At 41.7% G+C, this 14,574-nt stretch overlaps 1 protein-coding gene across 1 annotated transcript in view; it reads right to left on the bottom strand.

The window, feature by feature from the left end:
* The window catches only part of PTPN9 (protein tyrosine phosphatase non-receptor type 9), a 72,480-nt gene extending 58,618 nt beyond the window's left edge, over positions 1 to 13,862 (bottom strand). Inside the window, exon 1 of the mRNA XM_061158955.1 lies at positions 13,702 to 13,862. Within this exon, the coding sequence (XP_061014938.1) occupies positions 13,702 to 13,764 (63 nt within the window). The 5' untranslated portion in view covers positions 13,765 to 13,862. The remainder of the gene's footprint in view (positions 1 to 13,701) is intronic.
* Between the last annotated feature and the right edge of the window lie 712 nt (positions 13,863 to 14,574).

Raw genomic sequence — 14,574 nt, 5'->3', positions numbered from 1 at the left:
CCAGACGGGAAAATCCGGTAACTCCTAGGTTCAGATTCTCAGGGCAATGGTCACTGGAGTAACACAAGCTTCCCTATGGACTGGCCCTGTCAAAGCTGGCGGGTTTCTCCTGGCTGACTCTGAACAGCCTGTGTTTTCTTTCAGTCAATGCTTCCTCGGAAGCTGAGCATCTCTCTAGGGAATGCCATCTGCAGTGGACGTCAGGTATCTCAATGCCTTGTTTTGCAGACATCCTGGTTCCCTTTCTACTTCTCAAGTAGTAAGGCTCTGCTCTTTCTTTGGATCAGATCATGGTAAATGCTAGTCTTTGGAACAGCACAGCTCTAGTACAGAATGAGATGATTCCTGCAGCTTTCAGCCAGTTCAGACAAATTCAACACCTAGAGTTCCAGAGCAATTTGTAAGCAATTTGTAAATCTTCCGTTCCCGAAGTGAACCTAAATGTTTAAACTCAGTTCTACATGATTCCACAACCAGTACAACAGCACATTAGTTATTTTCTGGACTACCAGTTCCCAAACTTGAGCATGCGTTTGGAGACTTGTTAGAATACATACTGTGAGACCTCAGCCCTGGAGTTCCTGACTCAGCAGGTCTGGGACAGGACTTGAATATCTGCACTTTTAACAAGCTCCCAGGGCATGCCTGTTGCTGATATGGAGCCTACACATTGAGAACCAGGGCTCTAGATCAACAATATTTCAAGTCATTCCCAGAACTGTACTGGGAATGGGGCGGGGGGCAGGGGGAGGAGACGAGAATGCTATATATAGGGGGTCCATTTATACCGTAAGACTCAGAACTTTGTTCTTCACAGAAAAGTCCTTATTCTCCTACAGAGTAGAACTGAACTGGGATCTCACAGGTGAAATATTCAGGAGTTTAAACAGATGACAATTCACATTCTAACAAATCATTAACACAGATACACCCATAAACAATAAATGGTACTTATATAAGAGATTCTAGGCTTAAGATCAGGAGCCAAGGAGAAGTGGAAGTAACACCTATTCTCTTTCCTTTGACTCACCAGCTGCATTATTCACTAAATGAATTAAGACCCATAAAACACTTTGAATAGTGCTTAACTGTTATTTTTTTACTGTGATACAATACACAAAATATTTTTTACTTTTTTTATCATTCGTAAGTATACAATTCATTGGCATTAAATGCTTTCACAAAGTTGGGTGAAACGTTACCACTATCTAGTCCCAAAACTTCTCCATAACCCTCAACAAAACCTGTATACTCATCAAACAATAATTCCTTTCCATCTCCTCCCAGTCCCTGGTATTCTGCTGTCTTCATGAATTTGTACCTTATACAAGTGGAATCATACATCTGACTTCTGTGTCTGGCTTATTTCAGTAAGCATAATGTTTTTAAGACCTATCCATATTATAGCATATATCAAAATCTCATTTCTTTTTAAAGCTGAATAATATTCCAATATATGTATATACTACATTCTGTTTAGCTATTCATTTATCATTGGATAGTCAGGCTGCTTCTACCTTTTGGTATTGGGGATAATGTTGCTATGACTGTACCTACACGTATCTATTTGAGTGCCTGCTTTTAATCTATTAGATACATACCTACAAATGAAACTGTTGCATCACACCTGTAGTTCTATGTTTAACCTTTTGAGAAACCACCAAATTGTTTTTCACAGTAGCTATACCATATTTCATTCCCACCAGCAATGCCAACACTTATTTTCTTTCTTTCTTCCTCTCTCTCTCTTTTGGTGTTTTTTCTTTTATAATTATAGCCACCCAAGTTAGTGCTTAGCCACTATTATTATCACAAGATTGATGTGGGCTTTTACCAATACTTCTAGCACTGTAAGGACAGCATGACAACAATCAGAGGTTCTGACTAGTTTCCATGTTCAAGTGGTCCTAGCAATTTTATTCAAAACACAAGTTTCCAGTTGTTTCTAGTTTTCTCACAAAAATCACCTCCAAAGCTAGCACTTCCCTAGCCTGATATCAGCTATGAAAGAAAATGATGCTTTAGGTGGTTAAAAAAAAAAAAAGAATGGTTTTCAAAATTTTTTAATATTACTATTAATTTAATTCCATAACAATGCAGTTTATTTCCTATAAACAAAATGGTGCACCAGAATTCAGTAGGAAAAAACATCAGATGGTTTCTCTAAAACATTCAGAATCCTAATCTAAAATGATTAAAAAAAAAAAGTATGCTGGAAATTTCTGTATATTTTAATCTTGCTAGCTATATCCCTAACCTTGCCAGAAATACCATTTTCTCTTCACTTCCGGGTTTCTTGTCATAGAAGAGGTAAAGTCAATGAGACAAACTGTCTCATTCCCAACTAAAACTGTTTTCTTGTGCTTATGTTTTATATTCAAGGTTTTAGGTCTCTCTCTTAGTAACTGTTTTTCTTCCTTTACGTACAGAAAGTAAAACCAAGGGAAAGAAATCCTTTTTTTGGAAAAAATTTCTTCCTCAACTTTAACGCCTGGCAAGAGCTAGAAAGGGAAATCTGGTCGTAGTTGGTGCTTGTGCTGAGTCGCTCAGTCGTATCTGACCCTTTGCAAGTCGCTCAGTCGTATCTGACTCTTTGCAACCCCATGGACTGTAGCCCAACCGGCTCCTCAGTCCATGGGGATTCTCCAGGTAAGAATACTGGAGTGAGTTGTCATGCCCTCCTCCAGGGGATCTTCCCAACCCAGGGATCGAACCCAGATCTCCTGCATTGCAAGCGGATTCTTTACCATCTGGGCCACCAGGGAAGCCCAAGAATACTGGAGTGGGTAGCCTATCCCTTCTCCAAGGGATCTTCCCGACCCAAGAATCAAACCAGGGTCTTCTGCCTTGCAAGTGGATTCTTTACCAGCTGAGCTACCAGGGAAGCCCCAGTAGTAGCTTAAGTACAGACAAAAACGTGGGTGAACTGAAGGGATCATGGACAAAACAATTTAAAAGGCTGTAGTCTCATCCTAATCACTGGTAGGCAAATACACCAATATATACTTTCCCATGATGCTGATAATAGTATCTGAAAGATTAAACTCCACATAGACAAGACTAAACACTAGTTTTATAAAGGCAAACAACAGACCTACAACATTCTGAGAGGTACAGCCAAAGACTTATATGAAACGTCAAGTTCACTAACCCCCTTAAAACATATAATTTCTTTCATAAATGTACAGGCAGCTAGGAACAATGGAGTCACATGTCTAGAGAAATTTGTAAATGGTTGAAACCAGAATATTTAACATACAAAGGCCAAGAAAGAGCTGTTTCTGGTATATATGTATGTACTGTGTCATACACAGAAACACTTGATTAACACAGATGACATTTACTAGAGACAGCACTGCATTTAGTCAGAGAGCGTGAGCCTCAGGTTGCCTCCCTGGTGGATTGCTGAAAGCTTCTGAACTTAATCCCTATATCAGAAAGATAATCATACTAAACAAAACAATACTCATTTCATGGGTGTGTGAGGAATAAATAATTTCAACATATACAGTTTCACTCATTCTTCAGCAAACATATTTTTAACTCTCACAATGTACACTAAAAATGTATAAGATTAAGTGTCTGCCCTCGCTGTAGATAAGAGGTCCTCCTCCTCCGTAGATACCCCACAATTCAAGACCTGCCCACAAATAACTGGAGGGCAATTCCTTCAGAACAAAGAGCCCTCAATCCATGCTGAACAAGAACCTGGCACACAGCAACAGACAATAAATGACTGCTGAAGGAGCAAACTGTATTTCTGTTTATGATCTGTAAAACTTTTCTCTTCATAGACATTAACATGAAAAGGAAAAGAGGTTGATACATAATAATCACCTCACTCACTGGAAGAACACAGACACTTAGTAGCAACACAGAAATATTTGGAAGGGAAAGCAAAAATCACAATTCCCCATTATCATCCCATGGCAGGACTCAAGTAGTGTTCTGCTAGTCACATAAAATCTCCCGTCTCTGAAAACCCCAGCAAAGGCTGTGGAAATATCTCATTCTGTCTTGTGTGATGGTTAAGCTGCAAAATAATTCTGTTCTAGACTGGAGTTTTTTCAGTATGTGAAGTTAATTGCAGAAACCAGTATTTAGGGACACAGAATTTGACTATTTACTGTGTTAACCAAAGACCTGCCTTGAACTACAAAGTAGGAACTTGTAACTCTGTTCCTAAGAACTACAAAATTCTTCAGATGTAAACTAGGGTTTCTCAACCTTGGCACTACCGACATTTTGGGCCAGTTCACCTTTGGTTGTGGTGGGCTCTATGCCCATCATTATATTGGCAGCATTACTGGCCTCTGCCCACTAGATCCCAGTAGCATCCCCAGGTGGGACAATCAAATGTATCTCTAGTCACTGACAAACTTCCCTGGTGGTCCAGTGGTTAAGAATCTGTTTGTCAATGCGAAGGACATGGGTTTGATCCCTGGTCTGGGAAGACTCTACATGCCACAGGGTAACTAAGCCCATGTGCCACGACTGCTGAGCCTGCACTCCAGAGCCCAAGAGCCAACTCTGGAAGCCTGAGAGCCCTTCAGCCTATGCTCATGCAACAAGAGAAGCCACCGCAATGAGAAGTCCTCGCGCCACAATGAGAGAAAGACCTCTTGCAGCAACAAAGATCCAGTGCAGCCAAAATTAAATTTAAAAAAATTTAAAAATATGGGAGGGGGTTTAAGGGAGAGTGGATACATGTATATATATGGCTGAGTCCCTTTGCCGTTCACCTGAAACTACCACAACGATGTTAACTGGCTGTGTGTGTGTGTGTGTGTGTGTGTGTGTGTGTGTGTGTCCCCTTAGTCGTGTGTGTGTGTGTGTGTGTGTGTGTGTGTGTGTCCCCTTAGTCGTGTCCAACTCTCTGTGACCCCATGGACTGCAGCCCGCCGGGTTTCTCTGTCCATGGCATTTTCTAGGCAGGAATACTGGAGTGGGTTGCCATTTCCTTCTCCATAATTGGCTATATCCCAACACAAAATAAGTTTTAAGTTTGGAAATAAATAAACAAAATCACCCTGGTTGAGAACCACTGATATGAACAATGGAATGGGAGTTTTTTCACAAAAGCTGTTGAACTAAGATATGAAAGATGACATAAACTATCATTCTTTGTACTCTAAACTTGTCATTTTTAGATCATCAGATGACCTTTTAAAGTTATATCTTGAAAAAACAAAAAGATGATAATCAGTGCACCTAAACAAGAAATCTATTAACCGAGAGGAAATAAACCAACGAAGCAATGGATAGTGCATTAACTGCTATAGCATAACATGAGCACAGGCAGCCTCACTACCATCTTCGAGATACAGTATTCACGCACGGCAATTGTTAGAAGTCTTAGGCCACCTAGAAATCTTCTATTTCATTGCTACAAAGTAAGATTCTTAATTTTTTCTCCTATTCTTATTTGAAAAACATGATTTCCTATAGCACAAAGGGTAAGAATACTATTATCACAGACATTTACTAAGCATTTTGTAACTGTAAGGGAATTTAAAGTGATAGCTGCTCAGTCATGTCCGACTCTTGTGATCCCATGGACTGTAGCCCACCAAGCTCCTCTGTCCATTCCATTCTCCAAGCAAGAACACTAGAGTGGTTGTCTCCAGGGGATCTTCCCGACGCAGAGATCAAACCCGGGTCTCCTGCATTGCAGGCAAATTCTTTACTATCTGAGCCACAAGGGAAGCCCATAGGGGAGTTAAATAAAATTAAATAAAGTATTAGATAAAATGCCTGGAGCCACAAAGGAAGCCAGGGATTCCTGAAGTTTACCTAAGACTCATTGCCATCAACTCTCCAAAGGCCCAGATTTCACCTGTAAATATTGTTTAGAAAAAAAGCCAGATTTGCATTAATCTTAAATACTGGGATCTCACCAGTGAGTAACACAATCTCAAACCTGTATAGTGCATGCATCACTTTCTACAGAAAGTTACTGATTTTAATGATAAAGGAAACATATGATCATTGTAGAGAATATAAAAAACCTATTTCAAAATAGGTGCATTTTATTATTTTAAATAGGTGCATTTTAATAATGATGTCTATCATGTAACAACGAGGTATAGAAAAGTAAATGCAAAAAGAAAGATTAGTCATTTGTTCAATGAAAAAGTAATTAAAGGATTAATATCCCCAAACACTTCAGGATTAAAGTCATGGATGATTCTCTTTAGAATCTGCCCATCAATTCTGAGAATAAATTCTGGTTTCATAATAATTCTACTAGGCTAGTTAGATCTGTGCCACCCATGCTGGATAAAAAGACAAGAAGTGTGCATGTTTGTTTTGAATGGATCTGGTATTTTAGAGGAAACCAGTACATAACAGAAACTGTCTTTCCCAGAGAAAAGAATGGAATGCTTCTCTCAGAAGCAGAAACTAAAGAAAAAGTCATCTCTAATCTACTGTTTTGGTTTCATCGTTTTATAGTCTGGACCTAAGAGATAACCAATCCTTAATAAAACAACTCTTCCCATGGGCTCTGAAGCTTCTCTGTCTCCTATTCCCAGCCCCCAGGCCCAAGCCATCTCAGTTAGGTTCTAATGAGGCCTTTTCAAAATCATATATTAAAGCGTTCATTCCAGTAAGTACAGACCCTCCAACACTGAGCAGTGCAAGCTAAACTACCTATTCTAGGAATATCTGCCCCTACTCCAGAGGAAGAGGAATAAAAAACAGTGACTATTCCAGTGTGGAGTTATATGGGGGAACACCAGGAATGTAATAATGATTGATTTGGAAAAAGAAAGTAGCCCTAACTGTCTCTAAGACATCAAGGCAGAATGATAAAACAGGTGTGAAATGGCTGAAATTGCACTGAACATCCAAGTACCTGAATAAATAACTAGAGTTAGGGGCTCTGATGTATAATATTGACACTGCAGTGGATCAGCCATTCTGCTATAAAATGGGTCTTAATATGTGGACTTATTGGAAAAGACCCTGATGCTGGGAAAGACTGAAGGCAGGAGGAGAATGGGATGACAGAGGATGAGATGGTTGCATGGCATCACCAACGCGATGGACATGAGTTTAAGCAAGCTCCAGGAGTTGGTGATGGACAGGGAAGCCTGGCATGCTGCAGTCCATGGGGTCGTAAAGAGTCGGACACGACTGAGCGACTGAACTGAATATTTAAATAACAAAGTTGGAGAATCCCAACATTACTATGTCTTTTCCAAGACAATAAAAGATATACATGTCATAAAATGAGATTCAGCTGTATTGACCTACAATGAGTTTTAACTTTTACCTCTGTAAAACAGTTCAGTTCCTTTTTAGAGTGTTTGTCTTACTTTTCAATTCATTAGTAAGTAATAGAGGCTAGGTTCCTTGGAAAAAACCTACAGGTCTCTTTAACATTCACAACTAAAGCCCAAGACCCTTGATACACTCAGAAGTTTTAAAAAAAGAAAATTCTCACATCCAAATGAGATCTTGCCTAAGTGCTAATTACAATATATTCAGCTACTGGCAATAAGGAAAGGAATGAGAATTCATCTATCCCTCCTCTCCTTCCCCTTTCTGGAAGGACTCAACATTATGAATCATTTGGTCCTTGACGTATGGTTACTTCCAGGGGGACAGATGACATTTAGCACAGGACATGTGAGGCTGTGGGAAAAGGGAAATTCTTGGCCACAAGAACCAGGACAAAACCCCTGCCCTTGGGAAAAATGCCAAAAATCTCCAAAGTCCACTGCAAGGCAGTTAAAATTTTAATTTCAGAAAATCCTGTTATAAGAACACAAATCATGGCACAGAATCAGAATAGCTTTTTGAAAATTACACTACGAAGTTGCAAGACAACTATTTTCTGGCATTCAAAAGAATCCATGCTAAGTGATGGTCCTCAGTGTGAAATATGAATATTTTTCTCCCTTAGGACTGGTTTAAGCTAACTTGGCTCTAAACTCTTTCACTATTCAAAGACAGAGAATGTAATGGCTAATGTAACGGAGTACTTACTATGTAATACATTATTCTCTATATGCATTAGCTTATTAATCCTTATAAATAAGCTCTAAACAACATGAACTCTAAAATAAAAAGCTTCTTTGGAAGCTTTGAAAATAAGTATTAGTAGATTATCTGTTACAACAACTTTAAAAAACATGCATTATTTATAATGTGACAGAAGAATTCTGTAGGTTATTAGAACCAACTAAAATGAAAATATGAATAAGAGTGTAAGTGTTTTAGAAAACAATTAATCTATTGGTCATTACTGGGAAATCTGTGAAAAACCAAAAAACCCTAAAGGCTGTGATTCCTTAGATAATCCATCAAATAGGTTTCTAATCCTTGTTAAACATCTTTAAGGTTTATCGCAAAGAGGAAGTTTTCCTCATAACTTATCCTAGATTGATGCAATCCAAGATACCCCACTTTCTCTAGGTTATGTGGACAAAAAACAGATGAGTAAGACACTCTTAACTAACCCTGGTAGTCAAGTTAATTATAATTTAGCATATCTGATAAAATTACCAACTTCAGGTCAAGTTACAAATGTGAGAGTACATGCTTTGGAAAAGTAAAACTAATACAATTACAATAATAAGGATGAAGATTAGTTCTGAAATGCAGAAATTATCCTTCATACTGGCAAATTTACAGTTTTGCCAGCCTATTAAGAAAGGCTTTTATATTCACACATATCCAAAAAAAAAGAATATATTCCTGACACAAAAACACCTTGGCTTTTATAGTTTGGAGAAATAATATCCTTCATATTTGGTCTAAGAATAGCTATTTCTCATATTCAAAAGAAAAAGAAAATATTTTAGTAAGTAAATTTTTATTGTAACCACACCTCAAAATGGAGAGTTGCCAACTCTATCTTAAGGAACAAATTTTTTCCAAGAGTAATTTCATCATAATTTCTTGCACAGGCTGTTCAATATGCTTCTGCTGGAAATAAACAGGTCTGAATAAGGTTTTCCAAATTTTTCTGTCTGCAATTTTTTTTTAATTTATTTGGCTGTGTAGGGTCTTATTTGCAGCACACCAAATCTTCACTCTTCAGTTGCAACATGTGGGATCTAGCTCCCTGACCAGGGAGGGACTCGAGCCCCCAGCACTGGGAGCATGGAGTCCCAGCCATGGGACCACCAAGAAAGCCCCTGAATTTTTAATACTATATTTTAAGAAGCATCAAGGATTTCTCCGGTGGTCCAGTGGCTAAGACTCTGAGCTCCCAATGCAAGGAGCTCAGGTTCCATCCCTGGTCAGGGAACTAGATCCCACATGCTACAACTAAAGATCCTGCATGCCACAATGAAGATCAACAATCTCTTGTGCTGCAACTAAGACCTGGTGCAGCCAAATAAATTAAAAAAAAAACTCTCTTCATTTTAAAAAAAACTTCAAAATCAAACACATATCAATACATGTATATATGTGCATGTATGTATCAATACCAAAACCCAAAATTAGCGATTACATATCCATGTAGGCATCTTATTAAGCTGGTTAACTGCTTCACAAGATGTAATGTAGTGAGTGTAACAGAGGGAACATCTGCAGTGGAGGCAGAATAATCTAGAGCTGAGTGGAAATCAAGGCTCCATCACTTGCTTGCTGCTGTTGTTGTTTAGTTTCTGCGTCATGTCCAACTCTTTTGATACCCCATGGACTGCAGCCCGTCAAGTTCCTCTGTCCACAGGAATTCCCAGGCAAGAATACTGGAGTTGGTTGCCACTTCCTTCTCCAGGGGATCTTCCTGACCAGGAGAGGGATCAATCCCAGTCTCCTGCATTGCAGGTGGATCTTTTACCACTAAACCACCAGGGAAGCCCCCATTACTTGCCATCTATGTCCATTTGGGCAATTTCCTTCTCTCCGTCTGAGTTTTCTCATTTGCAAAGTGAGATAATAATTCCAATTTTATGAGGATTAACTGTATGTGAAATGCCCAGCACAGAGCCTGACTCAGAGCAGGAGCACAGGAAACAGTTACTGTTATTACTCTGCTGTTATTCATGTAAACTTCTTAAAGGCAAAGCATACTTTTTCTTGTAACTCAATTGTAGGCTTTATAATACTGAGAACTGAAAACATAAAGGCAAGAAACATCAAGGTTACAAAGGACTGGGTATAATATCAGTTCAAAACATGCCTAGATAGGAAATGAGACTATTAAGTAATAATGATGACCTTCAAAACATATAAAAATAAACAATGCCCTTATTTTTATAAGCCACTTGGAAAGATGATGCTGTCTGTAAACAAATCACATATAGAACTACTCTTCATTCCACCAGTACTATATTTCCTAACAGTTCATTAAGTGTCAGTCATACTCAGCAATGTTCATATAATGGTGAGCAAAACCAGACAAAGTTCAAGCCTCATTGAGCTTCCCATCATACAATCATGTGCATGCTAGGTCGCTTCAGTTGTGTCTGACTCTTTGCAACCCTATGGACTGTAGCCCACCAGGCTCCTCTGGTCATGGGGATTCTCCAGGCAAGAATACTGGAGTGGGTTGCCATACTCCCCTCCCGGGGATCTTCCCAATCCAGGGACTAAACCAGCATCTCTTATCTCTTGCATTAGCAGAAGGGTTCTTTACCACTAGCGCCACCTGGGAAGCCCCATACAATCATAAAAACAGTGTAAACTTGTGACAAATGATGTGGAGGACAGTACATGGTACTCTGAGAGCCAATAACAGATATAACCGAGCTAAGGAGAACAAGGAAGGTCTTCCTTCCCATGAGCTGAAGGATGAAGAAGGAATTAACAGTGGAGGGTATTTCTAGACAGAGGAAAGCAACTTGTGCAAAGACCTTGGAGCGGGAGGAAATAGGCAAGAATGCAGGACCAAAAGGCCAGTGTTCCTGGAGCAAAGATGAACTGTGAGAATAAGCTAGGGCTCTAAACCATACAAGGGCTGAGGCATTGCAGACCACATTCAAGAGCTGTAACAAATCATTCACGAGCTGTAACAATCCCAAGAGCTATGAAAAGCCACTGAGGGTTTTATAAATGCTTAAATTTTGAGCTTCCCTGGTGGCTCAGATGATAAAGAATCTGCCTGCAGTGCAGGAGACCCAGGTTCAAACCCTGTGTCGGGAAGACCCCCTAGAGAAAGGAATGGCTACCTACTCCAGTATTCTTGCCTGGAGAGAGGAGCTTAGTAGGCTACAGTTCACTGGGGTCACAAACAGTCAGACACATCTGAGCGACTAACACACACACAGGGAAGAGAAGATGCAATCAGATTTGCGATTTGCCTGTGTTTTTTGGAAAAAGAGCTAAGGAATGCAGATGGATCAAGCAGAAAACAAAAATTCTGTCAGGATATGACAGCAGCTTGAACTAGGGTGACAATAATGGTGGTGGTAAGGGTGGAAGAAGTCAAAGAATTCAAGAGATAGTCAGGAAAACCTGATGATGTACAACACATACAGGAGCTGAAAGAGAGCAAAGTATCCAAGAAAATTTTTGGGTTATGATTTGCATGACTGTATAGAAAGAGGTACTATCTGAGAGGGATCTGTTCCAAAAACATCTTTAAGACAGTTTACACACCTCATAAAGAACCTGAAACTGTGTTAAACAGTTTGATATCCTCCTTTCCCTATGAAACAGGGATTCCAAAAAATTTTTTTCTATTTCCCAAAATCAGATGGATGTTCAAATGTGCAAGATTTTCCCAACACTAAACATATTTCAAAGATTCTGACACAAAGTTTGACATCAACTCCAAATGAGTTCTAAAAGTGGTTTGAGCAATTGGGCATTATGGAATGAAGTGTTACTTCCCATGATAACTACTTTGATAAGCCAAAAGTGCATCTGCTGCTGTTTAATTTCAATATTTTAAAGTAATCTTACCAGTTAAGAGTACTCTCATGTGATATTAAATTAAAATATGATATTTTATCTGGCATTACCACAATTGGAATTATGCTTTTATGTTTACGTCTCAACATTTTGAAGTGTCTGTAGAAAACTTGGTGTTTTGTAGGAAAAGTTACGGTTAAAAAACCCACAGAACTTGTTGATCTTAATATATGTACATTTTACTATTTCCATCTAGTCCTTGTTAATTCCATCACATTCATTCGACACTATTTCTAGTTTAAACACAGTTGTATATATGTATACACATTGTATATACGTAGAGAATAAAGTTAATTCTTTATCAATACTATGTACACTTTAACATTTACTTCTCTCAGTTTAAATTTTTTAATTCGCAACCAAATGGCATTTTCATAGTGGAATACTGATGCCCTCAAGTCTCAGAAAATATAAAAAGTTCAAATCTGACTAACAAAAAGAAAAGAAGTGAAAGAGTTCTGCCCATTTAAAATCAACCAAACACATCGCATCTTAGTGCTGAAATAGTATTTCCCTAATTTTGGCAGGGTGGTCTCCTTGGCCACCTGCTTGCATTACACTACAGTTACCAGGATGTTACCACTGCTTGTACAGAGCAGCAGAATTTTTTTTTTTCCTCATGCTGATTTTATCTCTAGGCGTCAAAAGACAAGCCTGTGGTCTGAAGCCAAATATTAAAAAAGTCATCTCCACAAATGAGGAGAAAAGTCAAGGGCATTTTAAAAACCTGGTCTTAAACAAGCCTAACCAATATTAGTTTGTAAAACCAGACTGTTTCCACACTAGAGACTGTACTACCAAATGTGGTCCTTGGAAACAAGGCCTGGCAAGCATGAAATGGTGACCAGCAAGGTTCATCTTTTTTTTTTTTTTTTTTAGGGTTTTTTCCTGTTTATTTGTTTTGTTTTTAAACATAGAATCAGAGCATGGTTATATCTGACCATGGATGTGGGCAGTGCTAAGGAAGAAAGAGCAAAAAGACTTTAGCGTTCCAATCTCAGCTAGCAGATTTTACTACCGTCCTCAGAGGAGTGATCCATGTCTCCCCAACAGTAATGTGGGCGAGGGAAAGTTATAAGGACCCTGGGCTCTTTCCTTATCCGAGGCCCTCAAATGACACCGCAAACCGTTTCCTTCTGGGAACTTAAGCTTTAAGGGACAATAGGGCGCAATGTAGACTTCAGAAAGATGGAGACAGTGAGATGAGATGAGGGTAGGTAAGTGGGGGTGAAGGGATGCGCCCAGCCAGAGAAAGCTAAACAGGACGGTCAAGGCCAGGGACTCTGGGTGCCTGAGAAGGCCTGGATCTTCCAGAATGATGTCCAAGTAGGCCACAGTCCTCTAAGAGGCCCGAGGGGCTCGTCTGAAAATCTAGAGCATCTATGGACTTCTCACTGTCCTGGGGAGGGGAGACAGTCCCCGAAGGAATCCGGCCCCCAAAAGTGGGTTTTCTCTGACCTTAGAAAACCACAAACCCTCACGGGATGAAGCAAAACACGTTTAGGGGTGGAAGGGCCAGAGGCAACATAGGTGTTCTTAAAAACGTCGGGGGATGTTGGTAAGGGAAAAGGGAGGCCCCCAACTGGAGAAACTGCAATCATCATCGGAATAAGGGGGCAATACGCGGCCCGTAAGCAGCAGACTGAAGAGGCCGGGGGCAGAAGCAGCGGCCAGCGGCGCCCCTGGCTTGGGGGATGACGGCCTGGGGCGCGGCCGCGGGGGGAGGGGGGTTGGAGGCCATCGCGGACCCGGGGCCGCGAAGAGCGCAGCCCGGCTAGGCCTCGGGGGTCCGGACACACCCACCGCCGCGGCCGCAGCCCGGCTTACCTGCTCCTCCTCCGGGGTCAGCTCCGGCGCCATGTCGGGCTGGGGCGCGGTCGCGGGCTCCATCCCACCGCCGCTGCCGCCGCCCGGCGGACAGAAGTCGCCCGGGAGCGCGGGGAGCCCGGTGCGGTGGGCCTCCGCTTCCGCGTGCCCGCGCCTCAACAGCCCGGGGCCGGCTCGCGCATGGCTGGGCCGGCGGGGCCCCGCGCCCGCGGCGGCCGCAAACGCCGCTTCTGTTTCCTTAAGAAAAAGCTCTCAGAACTGTCGCTCTCTTCTGGGCGGAAATCCTTTTTTATTTTCTTCGTTCCTTTCCTCACACTCCCCCACCTCTCCCGGAAAAGAAAAAAAAAAAAAAAAAATAGTGCAGGCGAGGAGCTAATCGGGATTTACAAAAGGAAATGGGAAATCAAGAAGTTTCTAAACCCAAAGCAAAGGACCGCGGGGATTTGGGGAAAATATCCCGAAGGCCACCGGCCTCCTCGGCGTCCAGCTTCGTCGGCGGCGCTCCGGCTCCAGCAGAACGCGACGGAGGCGTCCTCGGGGATGCGGGGCCCTGCGACCTGCGCCGCGGCCTCTCAGCCCCGTTCCTCAAAAGCCGCGGTGGCGGGAGGGAGGGAGACAGGGAGGGAGCGAGGGGAAGGCGCCCCCCTCCCGGCTCACTGCCTGCGCTGCGGCCGCACTGCGCCCGCCCGAGCCCCCCGCAGCTCCATTGAGAAACTGAGCGTCTCATTCACAAACTGGCGACGCGGAGGGCCCGGCCGAGCGCCGACGCCGTCCGGGAGGGGGAGACAGAGAGGAGCCCGGGGCGGGGGCGGCGGAGCGCGAGGAGGGGGACGCGGAGAGGGGCGGGGGCGGGGGGAGCCCGGCGCGGGGAGG

Source organism: Dama dama, chromosome 13 (assembly GCF_033118175.1).
Source record: "Dama dama isolate Ldn47 chromosome 13, ASM3311817v1, whole genome shotgun sequence".
In the NCBI taxonomy this organism is placed as follows: domain Eukaryota; kingdom Metazoa; phylum Chordata; class Mammalia; order Artiodactyla; family Cervidae; genus Dama; species Dama dama.
The sequence above is the reverse complement of the archived record's forward strand: the minus strand, read 5'-3'. Positions and strand labels throughout refer to the sequence as shown.